This window comes from Mustela putorius, unplaced genomic scaffold (assembly GCF_011764305.1).
Source record: "Mustela putorius furo isolate JIRA1106 unplaced genomic scaffold, ASM1176430v1.1 tig00003845_pilon_pilon_pilon, whole genome shotgun sequence".
NCBI classification, from domain to species: domain Eukaryota; kingdom Metazoa; phylum Chordata; class Mammalia; order Carnivora; family Mustelidae; genus Mustela; species Mustela putorius.
This window is the reverse complement of record NW_025421998.1, coordinates 61289344-61313429: the sequence shown is the minus strand read 5'-3', so window position 1 is coordinate 61313429 and position 24086 is coordinate 61289344. Positions and strand designations below refer to the sequence as shown.

Sequence of the window (24086 nt, the reverse complement as noted above, 5' to 3'; positions counted from 1 at the left end):
CGTCCTCGTCTCTTCATTTCCAGCCGGTACCCTCACCCTGGGTGGGGACGGTGGCTAGATCTGACCCATCTCTCTGCTCACAGCCAGGTGGGGAGTAATCCCAGTGTGCAGAGCAGTGCGGGAAAGTTGCAAAGGTGAACAGAGCCAGCCATCTGCCAGCCAACCAGCCAGTGTTAGGAGGGATGTGCTCCCCCCGCCCCCCAGAGCTGGGAAGTGCAGGTTCACCTCTGGGACCACCCTCTCATTCTGTGGCTTCCTAGGATGTCATGATGCTGTGGGCTGGGGCTGGCAGAGGTGAGTCTAGGAAGGAGGGAGGTGCCCACTCTTGTCCCCATCCACTTGGGACCCCCCCCCCCCGTGGTCCGCTCTGGGGATTCTATTCATGTGAAGCCAACATTCCTGGAGCCCACAGGGCCAGCAAGATCATCTCACACAGGCAGATCGCTGTCTTGCCTAATGAGAAAATGATGACATAGCCCCCTGCCCTGGGCCCCTGTGCCCAGCCAAGCTCTGGCTCTCCCCAGCCCCCAGGGCCACCGGCTTCACCCCAACATGCACACACCTCCTGCTCTGTGCTATCATTCTGCAGGAGTCTCCATAGGTCAACTCACAGAGCCCCCGGGCCACCCCCTCCGGAGTCCTCCTGTCACCACCTCTCAACACCCAGGGAGTTAGACCATTAGGATAGGAGGGCCTTCAGGTCATTAGGACAAAAGTAAACTGAGGCCATGGGCTGAAATGGCTTCCCCATTGTTGAAGCCAGGGCCTGAGGGGTTTCAGTTACAGTGTCTGGAATTCAGGAAGCCCAGGTCCCCTTATGGCGATCCTGCCTCTGCCCAGGGCAGGCCAAAAGAGGATAAATATACAGTGTTGGCAGCAGCCAAGGGGGTGGTGAGAGGTCTCCCCGCAAGCACTCTGTGTTCAAGAGCCAGAAGTCCATGGAAGTGGCCATTTTTAGAGCCCGCCGGAAAAGAAAAAACCTGGTTTAGCTGTCTGCCTGCCTCTTCCACTCATCCCACCTCGCCAGTCTAAGGATACGTGGACAGAAGAGACCCAGGCCAGGGGTTCCCTAGTGGTTGGGGGCCAAGACTCACAAATACAAGGCAGTCAGAGGAAGAGCCCAGGTGAGGTTATGAGCTGGGTGTGAGAGAGTGATCAGTGAGGGTAGGAGAAATTCTGGTAGCCTTCCTGGAGGAGGCAGGACTTTGAATCATGGAATTTCAGGATCTGAAGGGATCTCAGAAGCCTCCTAAAATCACATATCATCAGACTCGGGGTTCTCCTTGCTACTCCCCCTTCCAGAGGGCTATGACCCTCTCTACATGAGGACTTCCCCCACTGGGACAGTTCATGGGAATGGTTAGAGAATTGCTTATGCAGAGACACAAGGATCTATTTTCTAAGGGCTGCTACTTCTCAGGTGGGCCAATCCCAGGACTCTCAGGCCCTCTCTGCTCCTCACCATCCTGGTAGTGGGGCAGAGGGAGGGTGTTAGGGCTGGGCACAGTCATACCAGGACAATCCCATTACCCCAGGAGTGGCCAAGAGCCAAACCATATGAAGACCACCTTGGTCCACGAGGGAATAGACAACTGGCTCATGGAGGGTCCCCTCTCCTGGGCACTTGTCCGCCACCTGTCTCATCCCTATAGACAACAACTTAAGGGGGCACCCGTCCCACACCCCTCAGTTACCTGAACCTGCCAGAAAGCAGAACTGAGGATCAAAATCAAGGCCAGGGCTGGTTCGAAGGAGGTGGGTGAGGCCTTGGGCAGGGCTGCTACAGAGGTCCATTTGTTTGGTTGAGAAGTCAGAGCAGGAAAGGGGAGAATCATTAAGAATCTTAGTGATGCATGTAGCTTGTATGTAGCTTTTATATATGTCCTAAAAACGTCTGAGGATTCCATCAGTGCTTCTTGGACTAGAATGTGAACATGAATCCCCTGGAGGTTTTATTAAAATGAGCTTCTGACTCAGTAGGTCTGGGTAGGGCCCAGGATTTTGCATTTCTAACAAGCTCCCAGGTGATGTCCATGCTCCCTGGTCTTATGACTTGGAGCAGCAAGGGTCAGAATTACAAAATGAAACAAAGTCCTGATCATAGTCTAGTTAAAGCAAAAACACAGAGAGGGACGAAGCTTCTCATGAGGCCAGAGAGAGATTACAATGGAGCCTCACTTTCCATTGGAGCTTCCTGGAAGCCATGACAAGAAAGGAAGACATGCTCACCAAAGCTTACTCTATGGTCACAGAGGCTGCTGCCTCCGGTCAGGAGAAAGTCTTTCTTCCGATTCTGGCTGTCCAGGAACTGGTTGAGTGGACCTTATTATGAAGAGATTTGAAGGGCAGGCAGGTGGCTGTGGTTTAGGGACATTTGGGCCTTTCTGTGAGAAGGTCTGAGCCTGGGCACCTCAATGGGGTACATCCCTGATGGAGAGTCACAGTGTGGATAACACAATGCCCCTAGGAGCCCAGCCGAGGCCAGCACCGTGGTCAATGCCCATAGGAGACCATCCTTCCGCCATTCGCTGGCTCAGACCCGAGCTGGCCCGAGCTGGCCCGAGTGGCCCTAACGACAGAGCGGGGGTTCTAGACAGCCCTGGGTGTACAGGGGAGGGCAGCTAAGGCCTAGGCCTGAACCTCAGGAAGGGGTGAGGTAGATCTGTGGGCAGCGGAAGAACCCCACCTCTTTCCAGTAATCAGGAAAGGCTTCCTAGAGGAGGGGACATGGCAGACAGATTTGTTTATGCGAAGGAAGGGAGGTGGTTTGGGAAGAGGAAAGGCCAGGCAGAAGGAGAGGTGGACGGGTGGGCTTCCAGCCCAGTGAGGGACTGCCCCCTTTCTCCAGGGCTGACTCAGACCCTCTGAGTGGGCCTGGCAGAAGAGGGATGTTGCACTTTGTGAGGCCGTCGGTGCCTCAAAGCCTGAATCGCCAGTACAGAGGCGGCGGCCTGGGCCCTGCTGGCCTCAGGGGCGCCCGGGCTGGGGGTGCAGAGTCTCTGCCCTCAGGGAGCTCCTCGCCCAGTGCAGTGCAAGTGGGAGCTGGGGCCGAGTGAGGAGCTCGAACAATTAGGCCTCTGGACATGAAAGGGGGCACAGCCAGGGACAGGACACAGGAGAGACAGACTTGGTCAGTCTGGTGCCGCAGGGGCTTGGGACGTCACTGCCCCAGCTAGAGGTTCCTCGCTCATAAGCAGGTATGTTCCTATGAAAGGCCAACCTGAACGGTCGTCTCAGCGTAAGAGGGCATCAAGGGAGAGCACAGCTGGGTCACATGATGGTGCTCAGGTCTCGGCTTCCCTTGCTTACTCCTTCTCAGCGTCCCCAAGGACACACCTCTCTTTTCCCAGCCTCCTTTGTGATGAAAGGGACGGGCATAACCCTGATGACTTTCCAGAAAAGGAAATGGAAAATCTTTAAACAAATAAACCCAAGGTGTGTCTGTGTTAGTGGGGAAGAAGGAAAAAAGTGCTTGGCATTTTCTGTGGTTGCCAAAGCCATAGGAGCTGAGGGATGACAGGAATTGGGGTTTGCAGGAGACGTTGAGGTTGGCGACCTGCTCCTACCTTAGCTGGTCAGCCTTCCTCTAGGCAGGGCCAGACGGGGTGGGGGGGGGTGTGTGTGACCCAGCCTTCTCTCTGGGCTGCTCACAGAGAGACGTCTGGATGGAAGAAAGACTAGGCTCCCATAATAGCTTGCAGGTATAGAAACCAGAGCCCTGACAGGTGTTTCCAAAGACTGTGAAGTCTCGGTGACTGGGGATAAAATCAGGGAAGACAGGGACCAGAGGTTCCAGCAAGCCTCTCACTCCTCTGCCCTATGTGGGGGCCTGCCAGAATGCAAGGGAGAAGTAAGAACTTGACACCTGCTATCCATTAGCCTGGAGGGCCTGGGTGAGTGCCTTGGCTCTCTGAGCCTCAGTTTCCCCACCTGGAAGTGGAAGGTTTGAGGGAGGGGCCTAGCAGGTGCTGCCCACAGTGTCTGACGCTGGCACCCTCGTCTCCATCTCGGGAGCAGTCACTGCTCTGCTTACCTCATTCTACAAAAGTGGGACCAAAGCCCAGAGCAGAAAGGGAGTGCCATATGGAGTAGCCAGAGAGAAAAGCCAGGAGCTGCTGTGGGGCCAGTGAGAGCTGGGGAAAGGAGAGGAGGGACTGCCATTTGGGGCGGGCGGCGTCAGGGAAGAGGAACTGACCTCCAGGGGTGGAGGTGGCCTCCCTGTGTCACAGCATTGCACACAGTCACGCTTATTGCCTCTCAAGGAGCTCAACCCACCCCGATTCCTGCACCCTCCCATCCAGCTCCCCGTAGAAGAGCCGATGTATGCTGCCCACAGACTGCCCACCAAGCCCTGTTCCAAGCACTGTGCACTCACTCCCCACGCCAACCTGAAGAAACACAGGATATGATTATTCCCATTTTACAGGGAGGGAAAATGTTTTGTTCTTTTTTGTTTTTGTGCTCTTTGTCACTTAACTTAGGTGACACAGCAGAGACGTGGGAGCTAAGATCTAAACCTGGGTCATCAAAGTCTAGGTCCAAGTTTATAACCACTCTGGCAGGCTGCAGTCTCCTGTCTTATGGTGAACACCCCCTGGTGGGTACAGCAGGGATCCCCCAAACCCAGGGAGAGCACAGCAGACAACAGCTTGGGACTTCTGACACGCAGGTTCGGGAGAGCCAGGGCCACAGCAATAGCGCATGTGGGAGAAGCACGAGTCTCGGGGCAAGGGCTTGGAGCTCTCTGTGTGCTTTCCTGCCTGAGAGACTCCTGGTCCCCAGGAGATGAGCAGTTTCCCTAAGGTCCACGAGCACCCCAAATGACCAAGCTAGGGGTCCCAGGCTCTGAGAGCACAGATGGGGCACCCCATGGGAAGGGGACCTTCTCAAGGCCAATGAGGGACTGGGTACTATCCCGCCAGCCTGGCTGTCTTCCATGTGCTCTCGGAGGTGACCAGGCCCAAGGGAGCCAGCTGGTCCCGTCCAGCTGGCCCAAGGTCACCAATAGCTTCAAAAACAATGGGCAGTGGGTCCAGCCGTAGCCGGGTCCAGAACAAAGGCCTGGGTACTTCCTCACATTGAGGCCCCCTCCTTCATGGTTTGCCAAGACAGGAGATGGAGGAAGCCTTCATCAGGAGGTAGGGATGTTTTGCAAAGACTGTTCCCAGGAGAGCGGCGGCCACCGGTGCCAACAGGGGAGCGCACACAGGGGCCGGCTGCTCAAGGCCGAGGTCTGCCTGCCAGGAAGCAGGGGAGAGAGGGCCCTGGACTCCAGGTCCATGGGCCCCCCACCTTGCTCCCTCAGCTGAATCACTGAAATGCAAGCGATCTCCCTCTGCTGCTTCTCCCTGGGGCCCGAGCTCAGAGGTCGGCATCACCCTTTGGGCCGCCCTGTACCCCTGTTGCAGCACAGTCTTCTAAAGCAGCACAGGACCCCCTCTGCCCTGCTCTGAAACCTCCCACGGCTACCCAGGGCTCAGGAGACAGCGTGAGCTCTCTGCCTGGCATGCAAGCCCTTCGGCTCTGATATACCTTAACTTCCCGCCATACAGATGCCCCAGCCCCTTTCCCTGGGGCACGTAGGCCCCTGCCCATCGGCCTGGGATACCTCTGCCTCTCCTCCTCCCCTACACTCCTTCAAGGTTCAGCTTCAATCCTCTCCCATCTAAGAAGCTCCCCTGACTGCTCCAGCCCATACAAGTACCCCTCGTCTGAGCCCTATACCCCGAATGCAATCCAAGGATGATCTCAGCCCAGGACTTTGGAGAACATCGAGGCAGGAAATCAATAACAGAACAATCCTTCCTTAGAGTAAGGTTCCCACGCATAGCACAGTGTATTTATACAATTGTCCTGCCGTCGTTATTATTAGTACCCCTCGGGTTCAGCCCCAGTGCCGGAGCAAGGGAGGGGTGAGGAGAGGCAGGGCCCAGAGATGGTGCCGACAACCAGTGTCTCCAGTGCCCGGAGAGTACTCGCAGTGGACACCCAGGCAGGACACAAGGAATTGGGGGCTTGTCATGGAGATGGGCTCCATTCCACAGGGAGGCGGGACTTTGCTGAACCTCACACATGTCAAGGGGCCTTAAACCATAAAATGCCAGATAAGCACCCAGAATTGCCCTTATCAAGGGCCACAGGAAAGTCGCCAGGTTTAATCTCAAAACCACACCCGGCATCAACAGTTTAGAGACCTTGGGCAATGCCTCCCCATCCCAGTGCCCAGTGACTGGGGCTTTATGCCTGGAGCCAGGGTGGGGAGGGGCTTCTTCAAAGGTGGGGAATGAACTTTGGGCTTCATCCCCCCAGGATGGGACAGATACAGGAGGGAAGGGAAGACAAGGGACAAGGAAACAGGGTGCTATGGGCTGGGGTGGGGAGGGGCGGTATACACACACATACACACACACACACACACACACACACACGTGTGCGCACCTGCATGTACAAATGTGGGGGAATGGGTGAAACCTGTAGCTGGGTGCGGACCACCAACTGGGATCTGGGTGGTAAGAGAGGAGCTGCTCGAGGCTATTCTGAGGACTGGGCCTGCACTTTCAGCTAGATAATCCCAGAGGGCTTCCTAGAGGAGGGGCCTTGGAGATTTTGAGGGTCTGGTTGGATTTGGCAGATGGTCACAGGCAGCCAGAGGGCAGGGACCCAGGTGCAGGGAAGAGCACTAGCAAAGGCTTCAGGCAGTGCAGGGTTTCTCAGGGAAGCTGCTATGGTTGGGGGTGGGTGAAGTATGGAGCTGGAGGAGGAGGAAGCAATGTGGGAGGCAGAATGACAGGCAGTTGGTCACCCCCTTAGATTCCCCCATCAGATGTACTCCCTTCAGCCCAAAGGCCAGCTGGTGGTCTGGTCTCCAAGAGACCCTTCATTGAATGAGAAATGCCCCAGCAGGGGTCTTAACTAAGAATTCCTATCTGGGCCTCGATTTCCCCAACTACAATGCAAAGGCCTTCAGTGATTTCCCAGGGACCAGGACATAGGATAGGCATCTCCGGGGAAGGCAAAAGGGACATTTGGACGAAGCACTTCGGTCCCATCCCAAGACAGCAGGAAAGGCCCATGGTGGGCTGCTGGGACCACTGAGCCCCTGACCAGCGTGGGCCAAAGGTCCTCTCTTGTGCAGAGCCGGTCTGCCGGAGCGACATCCCTGCGCTCCGTGCAGGCACTGGCAGTGGGCCACCCTGACCCACTGACCTTGCTTGCCCCCCTCCCCTGCCCACCTGCCAGCCTGCTCCTCCGCCTGCATTAAGCAATCTCTATTATCGCAAATGCCTGACATTTTTGCCTGGTAATTACAGCTCCCACAGCCCCAGGAGGATTAGGGCATGATTAGGGAGTAGGGAGGACTCTGGCGGGTGGAGAGAAGTACCTGCAAATAGGCTTGGCAGTTTGATGGCCTCCTGCAAGGTTAGGCTCCCCAAAGGGCTCCGTGACCAGAGAGGATCATCCACGGGGCCTTGGAAGGCAAAAGGCTATCAGCATCAGTCACCTCCATCGTCTCCTGGCCTCTCCCTCCCCCTGCCTCTCCTGGGATCAGAGCAGCAGCTCCTCAATGTGCCCCTTGCCTCTGCCTCCATACCCGCTTGCTGGCCAGGGGGAAAGATCTGGAGTCAAGCTCTGAGCAGACCTTGTCTCCTGGGAACACGTCCCAGCAGAGAGCCCAACATTCAAGGCCTTCTCCCCCTCTGTGCCTCCTCCCCTGACCCTCTGGGACTCACAGACCTCACGGCCTTTCATGGTCTCTCAGTTCTCCCCACCTCACCATGTCACCCGCAATGATCTTCCGTCCAGTTCTCCACTTGGCAAAGCTATGCCCATCCCTCAAGGCCAAGGTAAGATGCTACCACTGCCAAGGATCCTCCCCCACCCCCACCAGAAACATTAAGAGCAAACACTTAGCAAGTCCTTGAGACGTGCCAGGCCCTGCTCTCCACACCTCACTGCGCAAGGACTCCCTCAGGCCTCAATACAGCCCCTTGAGGTGGGCATTTCACAGAGGAGCAAACGGAGGCCCAGAGAGCTCAGGGCAGGTGCTGGTGGTCACACAAGCAGGAGGTCATGAGTCAAGGCTAGACTCAGGCCTCTGGTCCTGCTACTCCCACCCAGCCATTCAGTACTTCCTCACGGGGACTCTCTCTGTCACCCCCACGAAGTCCGAGGCTCTAGAACAGAACTGTCTCCAACTTTAACCTGATTCACCTGATGGTTTTGTTCAAGTCCAGATTCTGAATGGTAGACGGGGGTGTGGGTGGAGCCTGAGATTCTGCATTTCTAAAAAGTTCTCAAGTGTTACTGATGCTGCTGATCTAAGGCCCACACACAGAGCCAAAAGGCTAGCAGAAGAGTCCTCCTCTTGCCATTGTGGGCTTAGCAGAGTCAACAGCCTGGGGGAGCAGAAGATGGGTCCTTCACCAGCCCCAGCCCTCCCGGGAGGCTGGGCCCCCAGCCCCAACTTCCCTTCACTCAGAAATAAGCACTGGGTTGGGGTCCTGAGGATATCCCCCAACACTCACCCCCACAAAGCCTTGGCCCAGCTCTGACCCCCAGGGAATCCTTGTGGTTCTTCTGGAAGCTGCTCTTCTTACTGTGCCACTGCCACAAAGAACCTACAGAAACGGGGTGCAAATGGCTCAGCCACCATTAGCACAGCACGTGCCCTGGCGTGGAGGAAGGTGACGAAAGCACGAGGCTGGCCCTGGAAGAGGCCAGTGGCTATTGAGGAATTCTTTGTCCTCGGGTCCCTTCCCCCAGCTATGGGGCCCAGAGGTCTGTATCTCCTCTCCTAAAGCCAGGTGAGGGAGACTTCCCGAAAGCTGCTTCAAAGCTTGCCAAGTGCACCTGCAGTGTGGGATGGTCCCTGACTCCCACCTGAGGACAGGAGACACTGCTGTTCCTGACAGCAGGGTCTGAGCAGACAGGCAAGCTGAGGGGGGAGGATGTGATCTCCAGAACCGGGAAGGCAGAGAGGTGCGGGGCCTTTGCATGGTTTAGTTGTGGATCCTTCCTTCCAGAAGGAAGCCTTGGGTCTTCTTCAATGGGGAAAGAGAAGGCTAACTGCCTCAGAAGCTGGGTGGAAGCCGGTACCGGGAGCCACCATAAGTAGGTACCAGAGTGTGAATCATCCGATTGGGGGGGCAGTCCCCAGTAATGGGAGGCCTGCACAGAAGGCAGGGCAGTTTGCACTAATCGGGGAGAGTGTCGGCTTGAGTGGCCTTGAGACCTCTTTTACTGCCACAAGGGCAGCGGGATCGACCTGCTCTTGCCTCCAGAGACCAAGAATTTGCACCTCACTGACACCTTCTGGCTTGCTAACCCGGCCAATGGCCCACGTGCCAGCCCATGGCCCACGTGCCAGCCCTGATGGGGTGGCCATGCCCAGGTCGGTCTGCAGCAGCCACTCAACTCTAGGACTCTTAACTTTTTCCTGGGGAATTCAGGAAGGTATTAGCCAAAGTCAAACAGACCCTCTCCCTGGAAAATCACACACACGTACATGAACACAAAGATTTTAATATCATTTGGGAGAGAGGCTCGGGACCTGTTGATACCTACCCACAGTCTCTTTAGAAAACTCTGTGCCTCCGGTGGAGAAGAGCCACCAGCAGGGAGGCACTCGCCTCTGGTTCATTCTTGCAGAGGTGGTGGCCGTGCTGTGGGTCTTCTCACTTCCAGACCTGAGAGATGGTGGTGCTGAGGCTTTGCTTGTCTTGTGTCCCAGGAAACCCCAGGCACGGGGTGTCAAACCATGCATGCACCTGCATCTTGGCTTCTAGAAAAAAATGCTTCTATAATATGTTGGAACTGGGTTTTTCAAGCAACGCTGGGAATATTTTGATTTCTCCAGCCCTGCCAACAGGACCCTGGTCAGGAGGTTAAGTGAGTTTCATTGAAAAGACACACTTTTCCTTCCCAGGCTGATAAACAAGCCTGCTACAGGGAAATTGACTTCCTCCACCAGGGCTCAGCTGGAGTGGCCTGTCTCTGGCCAAGGAAAACAAATGCATAAACATTTCAGGGACATATAGGAAGCATTTCTGCGGGACGCCTGCTGTGAATGGCCACTGGAGTTTACACAGCAAACCCCAGCGGGGCCTCCACACAGCTTAGACAAAGCGCGCCCTGCCCTCTCACTTCCCTCCCGGCTCCTCCCTGCTTCTCCCCAAAGACCCACAATAAGATAATACAACAATCCGGCCACGACTTGTGCCCAGCCCACGAGAGTGCAAAACAGGCCCTCGAGCTGTCACCACCAAATGCCTGGCATATAAAGAGAAGGGGTCTCCTCTTCGCCAGCGCTGCAGAGGTAAGACAGTTCCTGAGCTGCTCTGGTCCTGAGCACGGGGGTGGGTGGGGGGATGGGGGTTAGGGGAGGGATGGGACACAGAGGCTGGGGACCAGCCACCATTCAGCATTTAGGGCTCTCCCTGGCCGCTCCCTGGGCCAGGGCAGACAGACACGGGAAGAGCTCACTCCCCGGTCCTTCCATGCAAACACCCACCTCTGCGGGGCCTGCTCAGAGCTCCGGCCCGGCCCGAGCAGGGGCCAGCAATGGACCGCGCTCCTGCGCGCTCGGTCTCATGCTGCTCCTGGCCCCTCACGTGGCTGGGCTGGTGACAGAGGCTCCTGGAGGCCAGTGCTCTGCCTCTGGGTGCCCTTGCTCTGTACCACTGTTGGGAGCCATTACAGAGCAGTCCTTAACGTCACATTCCGTTTGAAGACCAGTAGGATGCAAGCCCATGGAATCAGGGAGGCTGCAACTGTGCAAATTTCCCTTTATGAGTGACTGTTTTTCCCAGTCATACCTATCCCCTCTTGCTCTGGAACATGAGGGCCTTCCCAGGCTCTGCCCACCCACATTGGGGGTCCCTTGGCTCATTCTCATCTTATTGCCCTCTGTGGCAAGAGGTCCCTGCCTAGAAGGTTCTTCCCCATATCCACCTGGCCAGGTCCACATGACCATCCTCCTAGGGCCTCATAGGGATCCAGGTTTGCCCTGAGACAGGCTCCCAGGGGGCGGGTGTTGCCCTAGGCAGCACAGCTTACAAAGCCTGGTGCCTTAGGCCTGGGGCCGACGCAGACAAGACAGGCTAGACCAGAAGCCCCAGCAGGGACACTACTGGACCAGAGGCATCGCCTGTTTGCAGAGACCCCCATTAGATGACCTCTTACCCACAGGTCTCTAGGGCCCTGGGCGACCATCCCTGTTCCCACCCCAGCCATGAACCATGCAAACCTCAGGCTTCCTTTGCCACAACAGAACAAACGACTCTTTCCTCCTCAGCTGGGGTTTGACTCCTGCTTTATAGAACGCCAACCACCAGAAATAAGGAGCTCAGGGTGCCCAGGCTGACTGTATCACAGGCTTGACGAGGGGACAGGTGGCCCAGTGGGGAGCAGGGGAGGGATGCAGACAAAAAGCACACAGGCAGTCCCATCCTTGGCAGTCATGGCTCAGTCAGGGAGGGAGCCGTAAGCAGCACTCTAGGCCCTCATCACAGTCCTGGGGGCCCTTCATGGAAGGGGCAGGAAGGTTCTGGATGCTTCCGCAGCACTGCTGGCCCAGAGTGGGGTGACACTCTTCTGAGAGACTTGTCCCTGAGGCCTGGGGCTCAGGTGTCACCCCCAGTGATGAGTGGTGGAGCCATAGGCTTACCCACAGGAAGGGTCACAAGATGGGGTCTGAGCCGTTCCAGTTCACCGCTGCCCCCTTCCACCTGCAAGCAGAGTAGCAGGTAAAGAGTCAGAGCTGCCCAGGCCCACACGGGAACCATCTCTTGCCCTCACTTACCCGAAGGTCCTGTCTTAAGGGCTTTGAGGATTTCTGGTTCTAACCTCCCTACTTTGCCTCTCCACATCACACACAAACCTATATACCAGGCCCCCATGAAACACAAACATACCTAGGACCCCAGGGAGCCCAGGAGAAGATAGAAGGGGCAGGACATTAATTCGTTCATTCATTCGTTCTTGCCACAAGTGTTTATCGAGAGCCTGCTGTGTGCCTAGCACTGCAGGGCCCTGAGCTGATGGGTGTGGTCCACGTGCCCGAGGACACAGCCACCTCCCAGGGTGCCTCATGGTGGACTTGACAGCACATGGGAAGATCCAGATAGGGAGAATCCTGGAGGGTTCCAGGTGCCGGAGCCTAGAGAAGGCGGGAGAGAGGTATGGCCCACGGCAGGAAGCAGGCAAGGAGGCACCACACAGGACCTGGGAGCCTCCGAAGGATTCTGGGCTTTGCTTTGAGAGCCACGAGAAGCCAGTGAAGGGCTGGAAGCAGCTCAGTAAAACACAGATTTGCATTTTTTTAAATTACTTGATGAAGTCTTAAGAAGCAGTATCATTTAATGGGCTAGATACAATTTTAATACCAGTCCAATTCCAAAATAAAAGTTAGTGGAGATGATAACCACAAAATGACCCAACACTTAATTTTTTAAAAATTTTTATTCACTTATGTATTTTTGAGTGCGTGGGGGGAGGGTAAGCAGAGACAGAGAGAGAGAATCCTAAGCAGGCTCACGTCCAGTGTGGAGCCCAGCACAGGGCTGAATCTCATGACCCCGAAATCATGACTGGAGCCTACATTAAGAGTCAGATGCTTAACTGACCGAGCCATCCAGGCACGCCCTAGCATATGACTTGAATACACGGCACACTTGTTTTCTAAAGCAGCCCAGGAGGATCACATTTCTAGCGGATGGAATGTTCCTACAAGACCTGATCCTGGGTATCGAAGAGATACACATCCGTCCTGAGATCCAGGAACTTTGGAAGCAGATGTGGGTGGCATCTACCTCAACAGCAGTGCTAGGGTACAGGGTTCGAACCCAGGCTCCTGAAATGCTTTTCGCAATGTTGAGGCTAGCGGAGGGAGCACACTTTTTCAAAACCTGATGTTTTTCTTCTGACAGAAGTCAACCTGTCAATGGCCAACAGAAGGGGGTGGAGGGAAGGAAGCTTTTCTCATTTTAACTGTGCTTCTGCTTTGGAGAGTCCCAGCTGCCTGAGGTGGGAGCCTCGACAGGCAAGTGAACAGGGTCTCCCAGGGGAAGACTGGAACACCTCCTGACCGATCGCTCAGAAGGCCCACGACGTTTCAGCAGTGGTTGGTTGTAAACCCAACCTTCTCCACCTTTATGAAGAGCGCAGGCTCCCTCTGGGCTTCTTTCTCCTTCCTTCCTCAGGCTTCTGCTCTTTGTCTTTCTTCATGACCCGTGCCTTGCTTCAGTGGCTGCACCAATGTCTCTGGCTTTTCGATGGAGAGGGACAGCCTTCCAGAGGCAACGAAACTCGTACTCACTCTGCTCTTACCAAATTACTTTCCTCTTGATTATAGGCACCTTCCTGGCATCTGTAAAGACTGTATTTTCTTCTGTTGAATTTTTTGCACACCTTTGACCAGCTTCTTCCTCTTCAAAGGAGCCAAAAGATTTCTCATCATTTGAAGACAAAAAATCGTGGTGGTATTTCTGTGTGTCTTGCTCCCATGGAAGGGTTTGGTGTGGGAGCTACTTGGCCTATCGTCTGTTTTGGAACAATTACTATCCCGCTCAACTCCGACCCCCACCCACCCACTGTGAGGATAGAAGGAATATGGGAATTTAGTGTTTGTCACATTCCAGACACAAGATGCAGCCCTGCCCTGCGTTGTGAAACATTTTTATCCAGACTGTATATTAATGCTGAATTGCATCTTTCTGTTAAAATCCTCAGCATAAAAGGCTGAAACGGATAGACGGTAGGAGAAAACCTGCCAAGCCAAGACTGTTAACACTGTTTTAGGAAACTAGTCCTTCCAAACTACCTCTGTGTCACCCTTCAGTGTTATGGATGATGCCTTGTGACAGCGAGAGAGCCCACCCAAATGGGGTGGTAGGACTTTTTGACAACCAACCCTTTCCTTCCTGTGTAAAAGCCTGGGAGATACCCTTCACACCTGAGCCATCGGACCCAGGAGAGCCTTCTGGTCACAGATGCTCAGAAGCGGGTCTGGATGTGCAAAAAATTTTGGACACATTCCTCGGTGTTTTCTCCGGACTAAGTGCTGGAAGACCAACCTTAGCAAGACGCACTCCAAACACAACCTGTAATGAGACACATAGCCCTCCTGTGCTTGTCCACCGACCCTGCCTCCCCTTAACTGTCAGTCATGGAAATGGTCGGCGCCATTGCTCCCCTGGCAGGGTGGGGGGGACTTAAGTGATTCTGTGGGGGGGACTTAAGTGATTCTGTGGTGTCCGCTTGCTTTCGACTATTTCCTGAGCTGCTACAGGTCAGCCCTGGGGCAGATCTAGAGGGATCTATTAGGTGCTCCGGGGCTGGGCCACTTTGAGGGGCTCCACTGGCATCAAAGTGTCTGTCACTGCTTGAGGAAGAGGCAATGTGACTGTATCTGGAGATCATCAACATGGCTGGAAGTCAGACCATGACTCGGTCATCAAGCAGCTACTGCCTGCACTGTTTGATGCTGGGGCCTGATGATGTCACAGGGTGGCCCCTACAGGTGCAGCCAGTAGGGAAGACAGATGCAGCGCTCAGTCACACAGCTGAGCAGGATCTGGAGGTAAGGCCCGCTGGGAAGGCATGGTGCTGACCACGGGTTCCCAGGGACTAGGCAGACTTACTGTGCCAAGCGTGTCAATAGTGAGTCCGCAATACGTGGCAATGTGACCTGGGGCTTCATCAACTCTACCATGCAACATGAGATTTTCAATTTCATTTCTCTGTTCCTCATCTTTGCAGTTTTGAAGCATGTCACTAAAATCTTTTATTGCTCTATTAAGATTTATAGGTGAGTATCAGCCTCTGTAAGTTTCTTATCAAAGTCTTACACACTAGGGCTATATCCTGAATCCAGACCCCCGAGAAAGCATCAGAAAGGAGACGTGGATGAGAGCGACATTCTGCCCGTTGCCTAGCTCCAGGCAGGCATCAGGGTCCCAGACTGCAAAGGGAAAACTATTGCCCAGACCAGAGTGGTTTCCTGTCCCAGTCGTGGTAAGAATGGGCAGGGGTGGGGGTGTGGGGCGGGAGTCAGAAGTCCGTCAGATTTCTTGTTACCATAAGGTCTAACTTCAACCTGGTCCCCAAACCCTTCTCTCATCCCTCCCCACCCCTCCCAGCCTTCACCCTCCGCACTCTGACAGGCAGAGAGAAGTTCCTTCTATGAGCTCCCCATTTGCAAACAGCTCAGATCCTGGCAACATGGGGTTTGGCTTCAGTGCAGGGGTGAGTCACATCTCTCTACTACTAGAGACATCCATGCCATTCCAACAGTCACTGGATCTTACAGTTAGGTGGTGGGAGTTAATGCTTAGTTTCGAGGCTTTTTACCCTAGTAACTAACCCACCCAGCTAACAGGTACCAATGAGGAAGAAAGTATTAGAAACAGCAGAGAAATGTAGTTTACAGTTGATACAAAATCAAAGCAGAGATATTTTTTAAATGGCAAGAGCTGAGACATGGGGGTGCTGTGCTTGTGTGAGGATGAATGGTTCCCTGGTAGGAAAGTCCATGGCCAATTACAAGGACAGTAAACAGAGCTCTGTGTATGCAATTAGGGGCAGGCAGGGGGAGGGCAGGGATGAAACGGACCCGCAGACAGCACAGCGGGCAGAATGAAAGCTCACTCTCCCAGGGTTAGTTCAGGAGGCTGAGCATAAGAGTTCCCAGCAGGATTTCTTGACCTCAAACCACTGACATTGCGGGCTAATTTTTATTCTGGGGCTGTCTTGTGCATTGTGGGATTTTTAGTACCCTCCTCCCCTCAGCCGTGATACCCAAAAGATGTCTCCCAACATTGCCAAATAGTCCCTGGGGCACAAGATAACCCAGTGGCTGAGGACCACTGGCTTAGCAGTCGAGCTCCAAGAAGATGCTGTGGTCCTTGGAGCTCAGGGAGGCTCAGCATCACAAAGAGGGCCCATCTCAGGGCCACAAATGAGGCCCTTCCCTCCCCAGGGCCAAAAACCACAGCTGAGCAGGGGTTGCCCGCTCCACAGACTTTCAGCATTGATGACACTAGTGTATCCTGGAGACAGATGCCTAGTAGAGCCGGTATCAGCAAAGAGAAGGGCACAGGCCAGGTTTTAAAGCTCTCACCAGAGCTGACCAGTAGAAATACACCACAGAACTCTTGCTCACTATGGGCTTCCAGGCAAGTATCCTTTTGTGCAAGTTCCACTTCCTGTACTGTAGCCACGGGAAGCAGAAGATTCTGGAATGAACCCCATAGGCTATCCCTCCCTTGGGGGCATTCGCCTGTGCTGTGCCCTCCACCCGGAACAACCATCCCTCATCCCCACCCACAATTCTTCAGGATCAGATCCAAGATTCCTCCTTCTAGAAGTGTGTTCTGACCCCCAAGCAGCCTGGGGGGGTCCTCTCTCAGTGCCATATTGTCATGGGGTCTCCCTCCCCCATGAGACTGTGAGCCCCTCAAGGACAGAGCTGGTATCACTGGCCTCTGTCCCCTCCAAGACAACTCAGGGCCAAGTGCCACTAAATGAACACAGCCCTGCCCAGCAGCTATTCCTTCTGGGGCTCCAGGGGCCCAGGGCGGAAGCATCTTCGTTCACCCAGGCAGTCAGAGAGCCCAGCCCATGGCCCTTGTCCTCTCTTGTCCCTTCCCTTATGCCTCCTCCTGACTATCCCTTCTCCCACACAGGCACGTGCACCCCCATGGTCTCCAAAGGAAAGGGAATGCTTCTGCCTCTCTTTTTTCAACCTCGCAACAGCTCGAGGAAGGGATCCTTCTACCCCTCAACAGATGAGGAAACTGAGATGTGGAACAGAACCAAGCCTTCTGGAGGTCATACAACGTGACGCAACAGAGCCAGTGGAGGTACTGCATCATGGTGTTGAGTGTTCTGTGAACCTAACCAGGGCGAGGAACAGAGCAGGCAAGTGTGTGTGCAGGTTGTGGGGCAGGGAATCAGAAGAGATCAGCTGGGGCCACGGGAGCACCCAGGAAACCCTCTTTTGGTGGGTGAGAGACACTGTGGACAGGGTACCTGGGCAAGAAGTGTGTCAGCTGAGGCATGAAGACTGGCATAGCAGCCCCCTCCCCCAGTGGGTGGGGGTACAGCTGACGGACCTGGGCACTCAGCTCCAGCCCCTGGAAGGCACTGTTCCCAGCTGAAATTATATTTTCAATTTCTTGTCTGAGCCTCCAAACAGAAACATCTGTGGCCCAGCCCCAGGCCCTGGTTATGTGTTCTTTCCTCTTTCCTCTGGACCACTGACAACTGTTTCATTCTCTCCCACTCTGGCTAGGCTGGAAGCTCGAGAGGTCACTGTGTGTGTCTTGTTTGGAAATCACCATAAATGAGTCTGTTTTTGCTGAGATGGTCAGAGAGCAGCGGGAATTGCGCGGGGTGGGGGGGGCGGTGAGGGGGGTGGTGGACAGACCCCACATTCCTGACATGAGGGTCGGGAATGGGAGACTCCCTGAGGTCCAGACGCGGGTCACATTTGAGAGCAGAGATGGCATGGGACCTGGGATCATTCGACTTAGGGTGCTCTTCCCCAGAAGCAAAACCAACAGTCCGCTCTTGTGTAATGTCACTGTGGTAACAAAGCCAGGTGGCGGGAAATCATACTGACCGCTCAGTGACCTTCCCCTGGGCTGGGACAATGCAAGCCTAAGCTTCAGGACCTGCACTGTTTGTGACTCAAGGTATGGCCTGGGGCACAGAGCTCCGCTTCGCATACCCTGACATGTTAAAGGAAGGGCCATCTCAGGTAGTGTCTAAGGGCCTTTCCGTGGACCTCAGCAAGCTTCCAGATGGCTAGGGGTGTGGTATGCTCCTTGCTGGGTCAGGGTGAGCATCAGATGTCCTTAGCAGGCAAGAGAGCTAGGTTTAAGGGTAGGCAGCACATTTCTGCCTGGATTAGGAGAGAGTGGATCATGAACTTGACTTCTATTCAATTGTGAACTCTCCCAGAGCAAGAACCTAGAGTCTGATCTGGCTGTTTCTTCCATGGAGTCCAGCCCAGGGATTCCATGAGGTTGAAGTGATGGGCCCAGGGGTCTGGTCATCTTGCGGTAATGACCCGAGATGTGGCCTGAGTTCAGGCCATGACGCCACATGTACCCTCTTCCTGTCAGGGTGGGGACCTCCTATGGGCAGCAGGGCTCATCCCCCAAGAGGCAGGGCCCTTTCTCCCCAGGGTCTTCACTGACCTTGAAGGCCACTTTCCCAAGTTTCTCCCTTTGAGCTGTTCGAGAATCTGGGATGAAAACAAAACGCAAAGCCTTTGTAATCCGACCCCTTGGAACAGGATTCCAGGAGGCCGGGCCTGCTGTTTCCCATTACAGTGGTATGTTATCTGATGGGTACTGGAGGGAGAGGGGGGGATCCAGCATTCCCACTATCCACTCACCCACTTAGCTTTTCTGAGAATGATGCTGGGAAAAATCTCACCACATTAACATCCCAGGTGGGCCCACCATGGTGGGGCAGGTCGTAGAGGTCATAAGAGAGGCAGACAGCTGGTTTTAGGAAAGTCCTAGCAGAGGATGGATACTCCTACCTGGGGGAAGGTGGGGGAATGGGGTGGGGCTGCCCCCAGGGCCAGCAAGGAAGGACCCCTGGCCCAGAGTATTACAACAGGCCAGATGCTTGAGGCTCAGCACTTCACCTGACATCTAACTTACAAGACAGCCAGAAAGGGCCACAGAGGGGTAGATGCTACCCTTACTTGGCACCAGAAGTTCTGAATGTGGTCCTGGGACAGCAGCACCAGCAATTCCCAGGAACTCCCCAGATATGCCAATTCTCAGGCCCCACCTAGCTACTGAACCAGAACCCATGGGGGTAGGACTCACTACCATATCCTTCAGGGATGCCTGCTGAAGCCTGAGGATCATACTCTTCCCAATGGCTGAACCACAGATGAAGACAGGTATATCAGAGTACTGATCCCCACATCCATCAGGGGCTAGGTGGAGTCTGGGCCCACAGAGCCGCCAGGCCAGTTGTTCTGAACCCTGTGTGCTGCACAAGTGTGATTTTCTATCTGTGACAAAGGACTAGGAAGCATGGCTAGAGCCACACACTGATAGTGAGCAGGGACAGAAAAGGGCAGGGCAGAGACTCAGCCTATGGACCATATGCCCCAGGCCAAGGGATGGCTCTTGGCTGTAGGCAGCGACCCCATTTTCCCCCATCATTTCACTGCACACAGTGACAACTGGGATGGGAGGAGCCCTGGGAGAAGAAGACAGCTGACAGAAGAGGAAGAGATGCTCCCGGCCCATGCTCGTGCTCAGATGACCCTGGACTGAGCTCCCCAACAAAACAGAGCCCCAAGTCACTGCTAAGCACTGGACAGTTAGGGCTGAGCTCAGAATGTCCAACCCCTGAGCTGGAGGTACTGGTGAGTCCTGCAGTGGAACCATTCTTGGGACAAGAGGAGTGATTCCAGATGGGGCTGTTGGAGAGGTCCCAGGCGGTGGTCCCCCACATCCCCTACAGAGACAGTTGAAAGTCTTTGGAGTCGGGGAGATGGGCGGAGCCTGTGCCCAGGGTGTGGTCCACAGCCCTGCTTGGGAGGCCCACCTGCAGGAAGGCTGCCCTGTGGCCTCTCACCCCGTCCTGAGGAGGGTGCCAAGGCCAGTGTCACCTTCTCTTTCCAGTGTTGCCCTTCTCTCATCACCTGGAATGAGTGGCCCTTTGTACATGAAAGGAAAGCGACCTGCTTGGGCCCTTAATCCGCCCGACGAAAGAAAAGCCAGCACATGACCCCACAAGAATGCTTTGTCCCTGGCTCGGTGGGCAGGCAGGAGGACGGATGAACAGATGGACGAATAGATGGGGTCTGATGAGGATGTCCCAGCATCTCCCACATTCCCTCCCTGGGGTTTCCGCTGTGACCGAGGCTCCAGTCAAGGGCTCATGAACCTTTGGCTGGGCAGCAGCCCAAGGCTGCAAGCGAAACCCCTGGGATGCAGGTGGTCAGAGCCCCAGCATTATCCATGTCCTGCACCCCAAGTTAATCACTTCACAGTTGGGGACATGAGGTTCCGTCTGAGGTCACACTGCGGCCCGGGGTCGCTAAGACACTACCCGTGAGAGCTGTTTACAGAGCACCTGGTGGAATACCAGGTGCTCTCACAGGTGCTCTCACAACAGCCCCACGCCGGGCTCTCCATTTTACCAGTCTTACAGCTGACAATGTGAGGGACACACGGGTGAAGAGCGGAAAGGATTCAAACTCTAGAACCCCCACGGACCACGTGCAAGTTCTAGCACTTCCCCAGAAGGTACTGGAATGCAGACCTCCTTCCTCCCCAACTTGCTCCTCCCACTGCATCTGAGGCCTCCAGAGTCATTCCGCAAAGGTTTTGTGAAGGGCCTGCCTGAGGCGGCGGTGTGGGTGGGGGGTGGGAGGGTGAGGGGAGTGGGGGGTGCGGGAATGGGACCAGAGCTCCGACCCCACAGCCCCCCAGAGTACTGTTTCCAGCCCTGAGGTCCAGTCAGTGGGATCCTGAGTGAAGGCAGCCCCAACTCACCCTGAGCCTGAGCTGGAATAGGAGAGTCAAGGACCTCCCACCGTGTGTCTGAGGCTCTAGGGCACCTCGGGTTCAGAGGGCCCGACCCACACCAACAGAACGAGTGGGTCTGCTCCTCCTGGACACAGAGGGTGCTGCTGCCACAGGAAGCCATCTCAGGGCGACCCCCTGGGGACCGCAGAGGAGCTAGGCCCTCTCACCTTCCCATCCTGCTCAAACTCCTCCCATCCCCTCTCCCACCTGTATCCTCCCTGTCCTCCCTCCTTACCGGACCTCACAGCACTCACTGCAGGTGCCAGGGATCGCCCTGAGCAAGGATGAGCCTCAAGAAACACCTACGCACTCCCCCGACCCCTGCCACAGGGGCAGCTCCAGAAGCTGTCTGAAGACACAGTCACATCACAGACCACACACTTCTCCACTTGAGCCACAGAGACCACGAAAGGCTACGTACAAACAAGCCCCAAGCCCTGCGCCTTTCCATTCTGTGGAAGGCCTGCCTCACCACAGACTCTTGATTGGGGCAATCCCGAAACCCACCCTCCTTCCGGTGGGTACGACCACCCTAGCCACCATACCTCCCAGGCACTTAGGTGAGCTTCCAGAGCCAGAGACAGACCTGACTCACCTGGTTCTGATGCAGAGCTCGATGGGTGGGACGAGGTCATTGTCTCTGTCCTCAGGGATGGTCTGGGTGGTGTCTGGGGGCCGGGAGAGAGAGACACACACACACACACACACACTCATTAGCCCGGGGTCTGAACTTGTGGGTCAGCACCAACAACCCAGCTCCTGGGACCTGACTGTTCTAGCACCTGCTCTGCTTCTCATGTTGACCGGACCCACCCTTGTCCCTGTCCCACTGCTTCTCCTCTGGACCACAGCTCTCTCCTCACACCTCACACCTCCGGTCTCCACCCCACCCTCCTGCTCCCCGTCAGCCACCAGCATCATTCTTTCTAAAACTCATCTGATCCTATCCTTCTCCTGCTCTAAAATCTTCCATGGCTCCTCATTGCCCATAGAAGAAAATCCGAACTTCTCAGCATGGTATTCAGGGCTCCCTACTCTGAGTTCTCAACTCTACCGTACACCTCTAATGCTACCAGCTTCTCAAGGCCCTGCTCTGGCTCCTCCGGTAGGAGGATACACCAACACACGCTCTCTGATTCCCCAGTGTGGACACAGGTCTGAGGGCCTGTGTTGTTCTCTGCCCGCCCCGAGGAGGACGCGGGCCGGTGGGGATGGCGCACCAACGGTCAGCCGGATCTGCTCCTGCTGGTTGGCCAGGCCATCGTAATAGTACAGGTCGAAGAGCCTCTCGGCCCTCCAGTCCCGCAGGAGCTCTGGCTGCAGGCTGAAGAGGACGCTGAAGTGGCTCTCGCTGCACACCACCCAGATGGGGAACCTCGGCGTCTTCAGGAAACAGCCCACCTGCAAGAGGGATGCAGCGCAGACAGAGTTGCCGGTGCTAGCCCCAGAGAAAGGGCCCCGGCGTGTTCCGGCTAACCTGGGTTGGGCTGACCTCGGAGATACCAGAGGGGGGTCCCGGACTCTGAACCAGACTGCGAGTCCCTTGGGCTGCTCACAGACACGGCTTGTCCCCCGGAGCCATGCCCGCCTCTCTCAGGGGCTTCCCCTCACCCATGGTCACGCTGTGAGGTATGCCGGCCTGAAACCCCGGGCACCCACACTGCTTCCTCTCCCATACTTAGCTGGCTCACAGGGCTGCCCAGTCTGCCTGGGAAAGCTCCTCTGCAGCCAGCCGCTCCTCCCCAGATGATGACCTCCCCACTGGTTCTTCCACAGCCACACCCAGCAGCCGCACCAGCCTCTCACCAGTCCTCAAACACGCCAGCGCGGCTGGCCCCCGTGCGTGGGCACCCCCGTCCCCCATCTAGAGTGCTGGGACACCTCTCCTCCCCTTCCAGGTTCTGCATCACCCAAATGAGCCAACCAGGGAGCATGAATCACCCTCTAGCTCCTGGGTGGGGGCTACTATGTAACAGGTGCTAGGTACCCAGTACCTGCCTGCCCTCCTGCAGCACATCACAGCCTCACCAAGAGGGAGGCCAGCCTGCCTCCCAAGCACCAGTCTGTGCCCTTAGCACCAGGGGCAGGGGTTAGAAGCCAACATGAGCAAATGTTTGACGAGTGAGGGTCCTCATGCATGAAGTGGAACTTGAACTAGTTAGGACTTTACCTTGAAGATAGGTGGGCTTGGAGCCACAGGGCGACGGGAGAGGGAGAGCAGTCTGTTGTGGGGGTGCCAGGGAGGAATGCCCAGAATCATCCATCCGGGGACTAGCAGGGCATTCGGGAAAGAGCGCGGGGGAAGAGAAGGATAAGGAGCTGGGACTTTCTGATCAGAGACTCCCTTGAAAAGCTCCCCGCAGAGGGGTGTTCAGGGAAGGCAGATGGCACGGAACATGCCCCAGGACCCTCACTGCTGCTGCTTTAGGGCAGGGGAGTGTTTAGGGCAGAGGAGCAGCAGGGGCCCTCTGCAAAGTCCTGCGCAGAGGTCTGGCTGGCTCTGCCCATCAGGCTCTCTGAGCTCTCTCCCCGTCACCTGTGACTCCCTGGGGCTGCTCCTCTCCCAACCCCGGGCTCTGGTTTATTCGGCTCCGTGCGTGCCATGGACCAGGCTGATTTTGGCCTAATCCCCACCAGCCCCAGGGAGATGTTTGCATGCTCAGGTATTTACAGCCACAGCCTGCGGATTAAGGAAAGAATGGGAATTATTTTTCCAGTGGGGAGAAGGGCATACTTTCTCCGGCCTGTCACAGGAGAGTGGCCGAGCGGTCTTCCTGGGGCCCCCCGGAGCCCCTCCTGGGAGCTGACTCTAAACTGGGGTATCTCGGACAGGGAACCTGTGCTTAGGTCCCTAGGAAAGACTTGCCCACAAACAGTGGCCTCCTCCAGGGGGTAGGATGGCGATCTTTACAAGGTGTCCGTTTTCTCATTTTCCAAACGTCCTGCCCTGCCCCACCCCCACCTGGCCAGTAGGGCCCTCACCCCAGCCCCTCGTGACATTAAAACGTGATTCCAGAGCCCTCTCCTTGGTGGATGTGGGGGAAATAGATACCTCAGAGGACGTGGCCAGACGTGTCTAAACCCCACTGCAAACTTGTCTCCCATTCCGGGCTCAAACTTTTCTGGTGAGGGCCTCACCTCGAATAGGGAGCCTTCTCAGGGACCCAGGGCTCATTTACTGCAGGAAAAAGAGCCGTGCAACCTGCCAGAGGGCAGGCGTCTGCATAATCAGCCACCCTGAATTTTCCAGGAGAGGGGACAAAAGGGCAGCCTGCCATTTATTAAACGGTCAAAAGATTATGGGGGGGGGGAAGCTGCCCAGAGATTTTATAAATGAGTTTTCTCATTCAGGAGCCCCCTCCAAGTGGGTGACATTTTCCAAAGATGAAATTAACTTCTTCTGGGTTCCGAGGTAGCTAACCAAAGGCCCGCGGCAAAGAAGGAGGGTGGGGGCACATTTCCTGCAGGACAGTCTGAGGCTTTCCTTCGGCAGGGGAACAGAGGGCACGATTAGGAGTCACT

The 24086-nt window shown here is 55.6% G+C and overlaps 1 protein-coding gene and 1 long non-coding RNA gene across 10 annotated transcripts in view; one reads left to right on the top strand and one right to left on the bottom strand.

Annotated features, from left to right (window-relative positions):
- The window catches only part of MINDY4 (MINDY lysine 48 deubiquitinase 4), a 118936-nt gene that overhangs the window by 7710 nt on the left and 87140 nt on the right, over nt 1–24086 (bottom strand). Inside the window, exons 16-21 of one of the 7 annotated variants that reach the window (XR_006601370.1) lie at nt 21785–21965; nt 21160–21232; nt 11666–11726; nt 9565–9781; nt 8526–8618; nt 7382–7468 (exon numbers count right to left, since the gene is read on the bottom strand). Coding sequence is in view for 3 of the 7 variants with exons in the window: in XM_045062848.1 (XP_044918783.1) it covers nt 13312–13426; nt 21160–21232; nt 21785–21965 (369 nt within the window). In the remaining 4 variants the exon portion in view is untranslated. Of the gene's footprint in view, nt 1–7381; nt 7469–8525; nt 8619–9502; nt 9782–11294; nt 11727–11761; nt 13427–21159; nt 21233–21784; nt 21966–24086 lie in introns of those variants that run through there. The other 6 variants (XR_001181121.2, XR_001181122.2, XR_001181123.2 and 3 more) reach the window with 6 other exon arrangements.
- Nucleotides 10055–19827, top strand: LOC106006839. Of its 3 annotated transcripts, none has more exons than XR_006601372.1 (5): nt 10055–10315; nt 13352–14578; nt 14854–15012; nt 16683–19396; nt 19656–19827. It is a non-coding gene; the product is annotated as an uncharacterized LOC106006839 (long non-coding RNA). The 3 variants fall into 3 exon arrangements; XR_006601371.1 differs by adding an exon at nt 15138–15243 and having other exon boundaries at nt 10057–10315; nt 16683–19827; XR_001181124.2 differs by having other exon boundaries at nt 10058–10315; nt 16683–19827.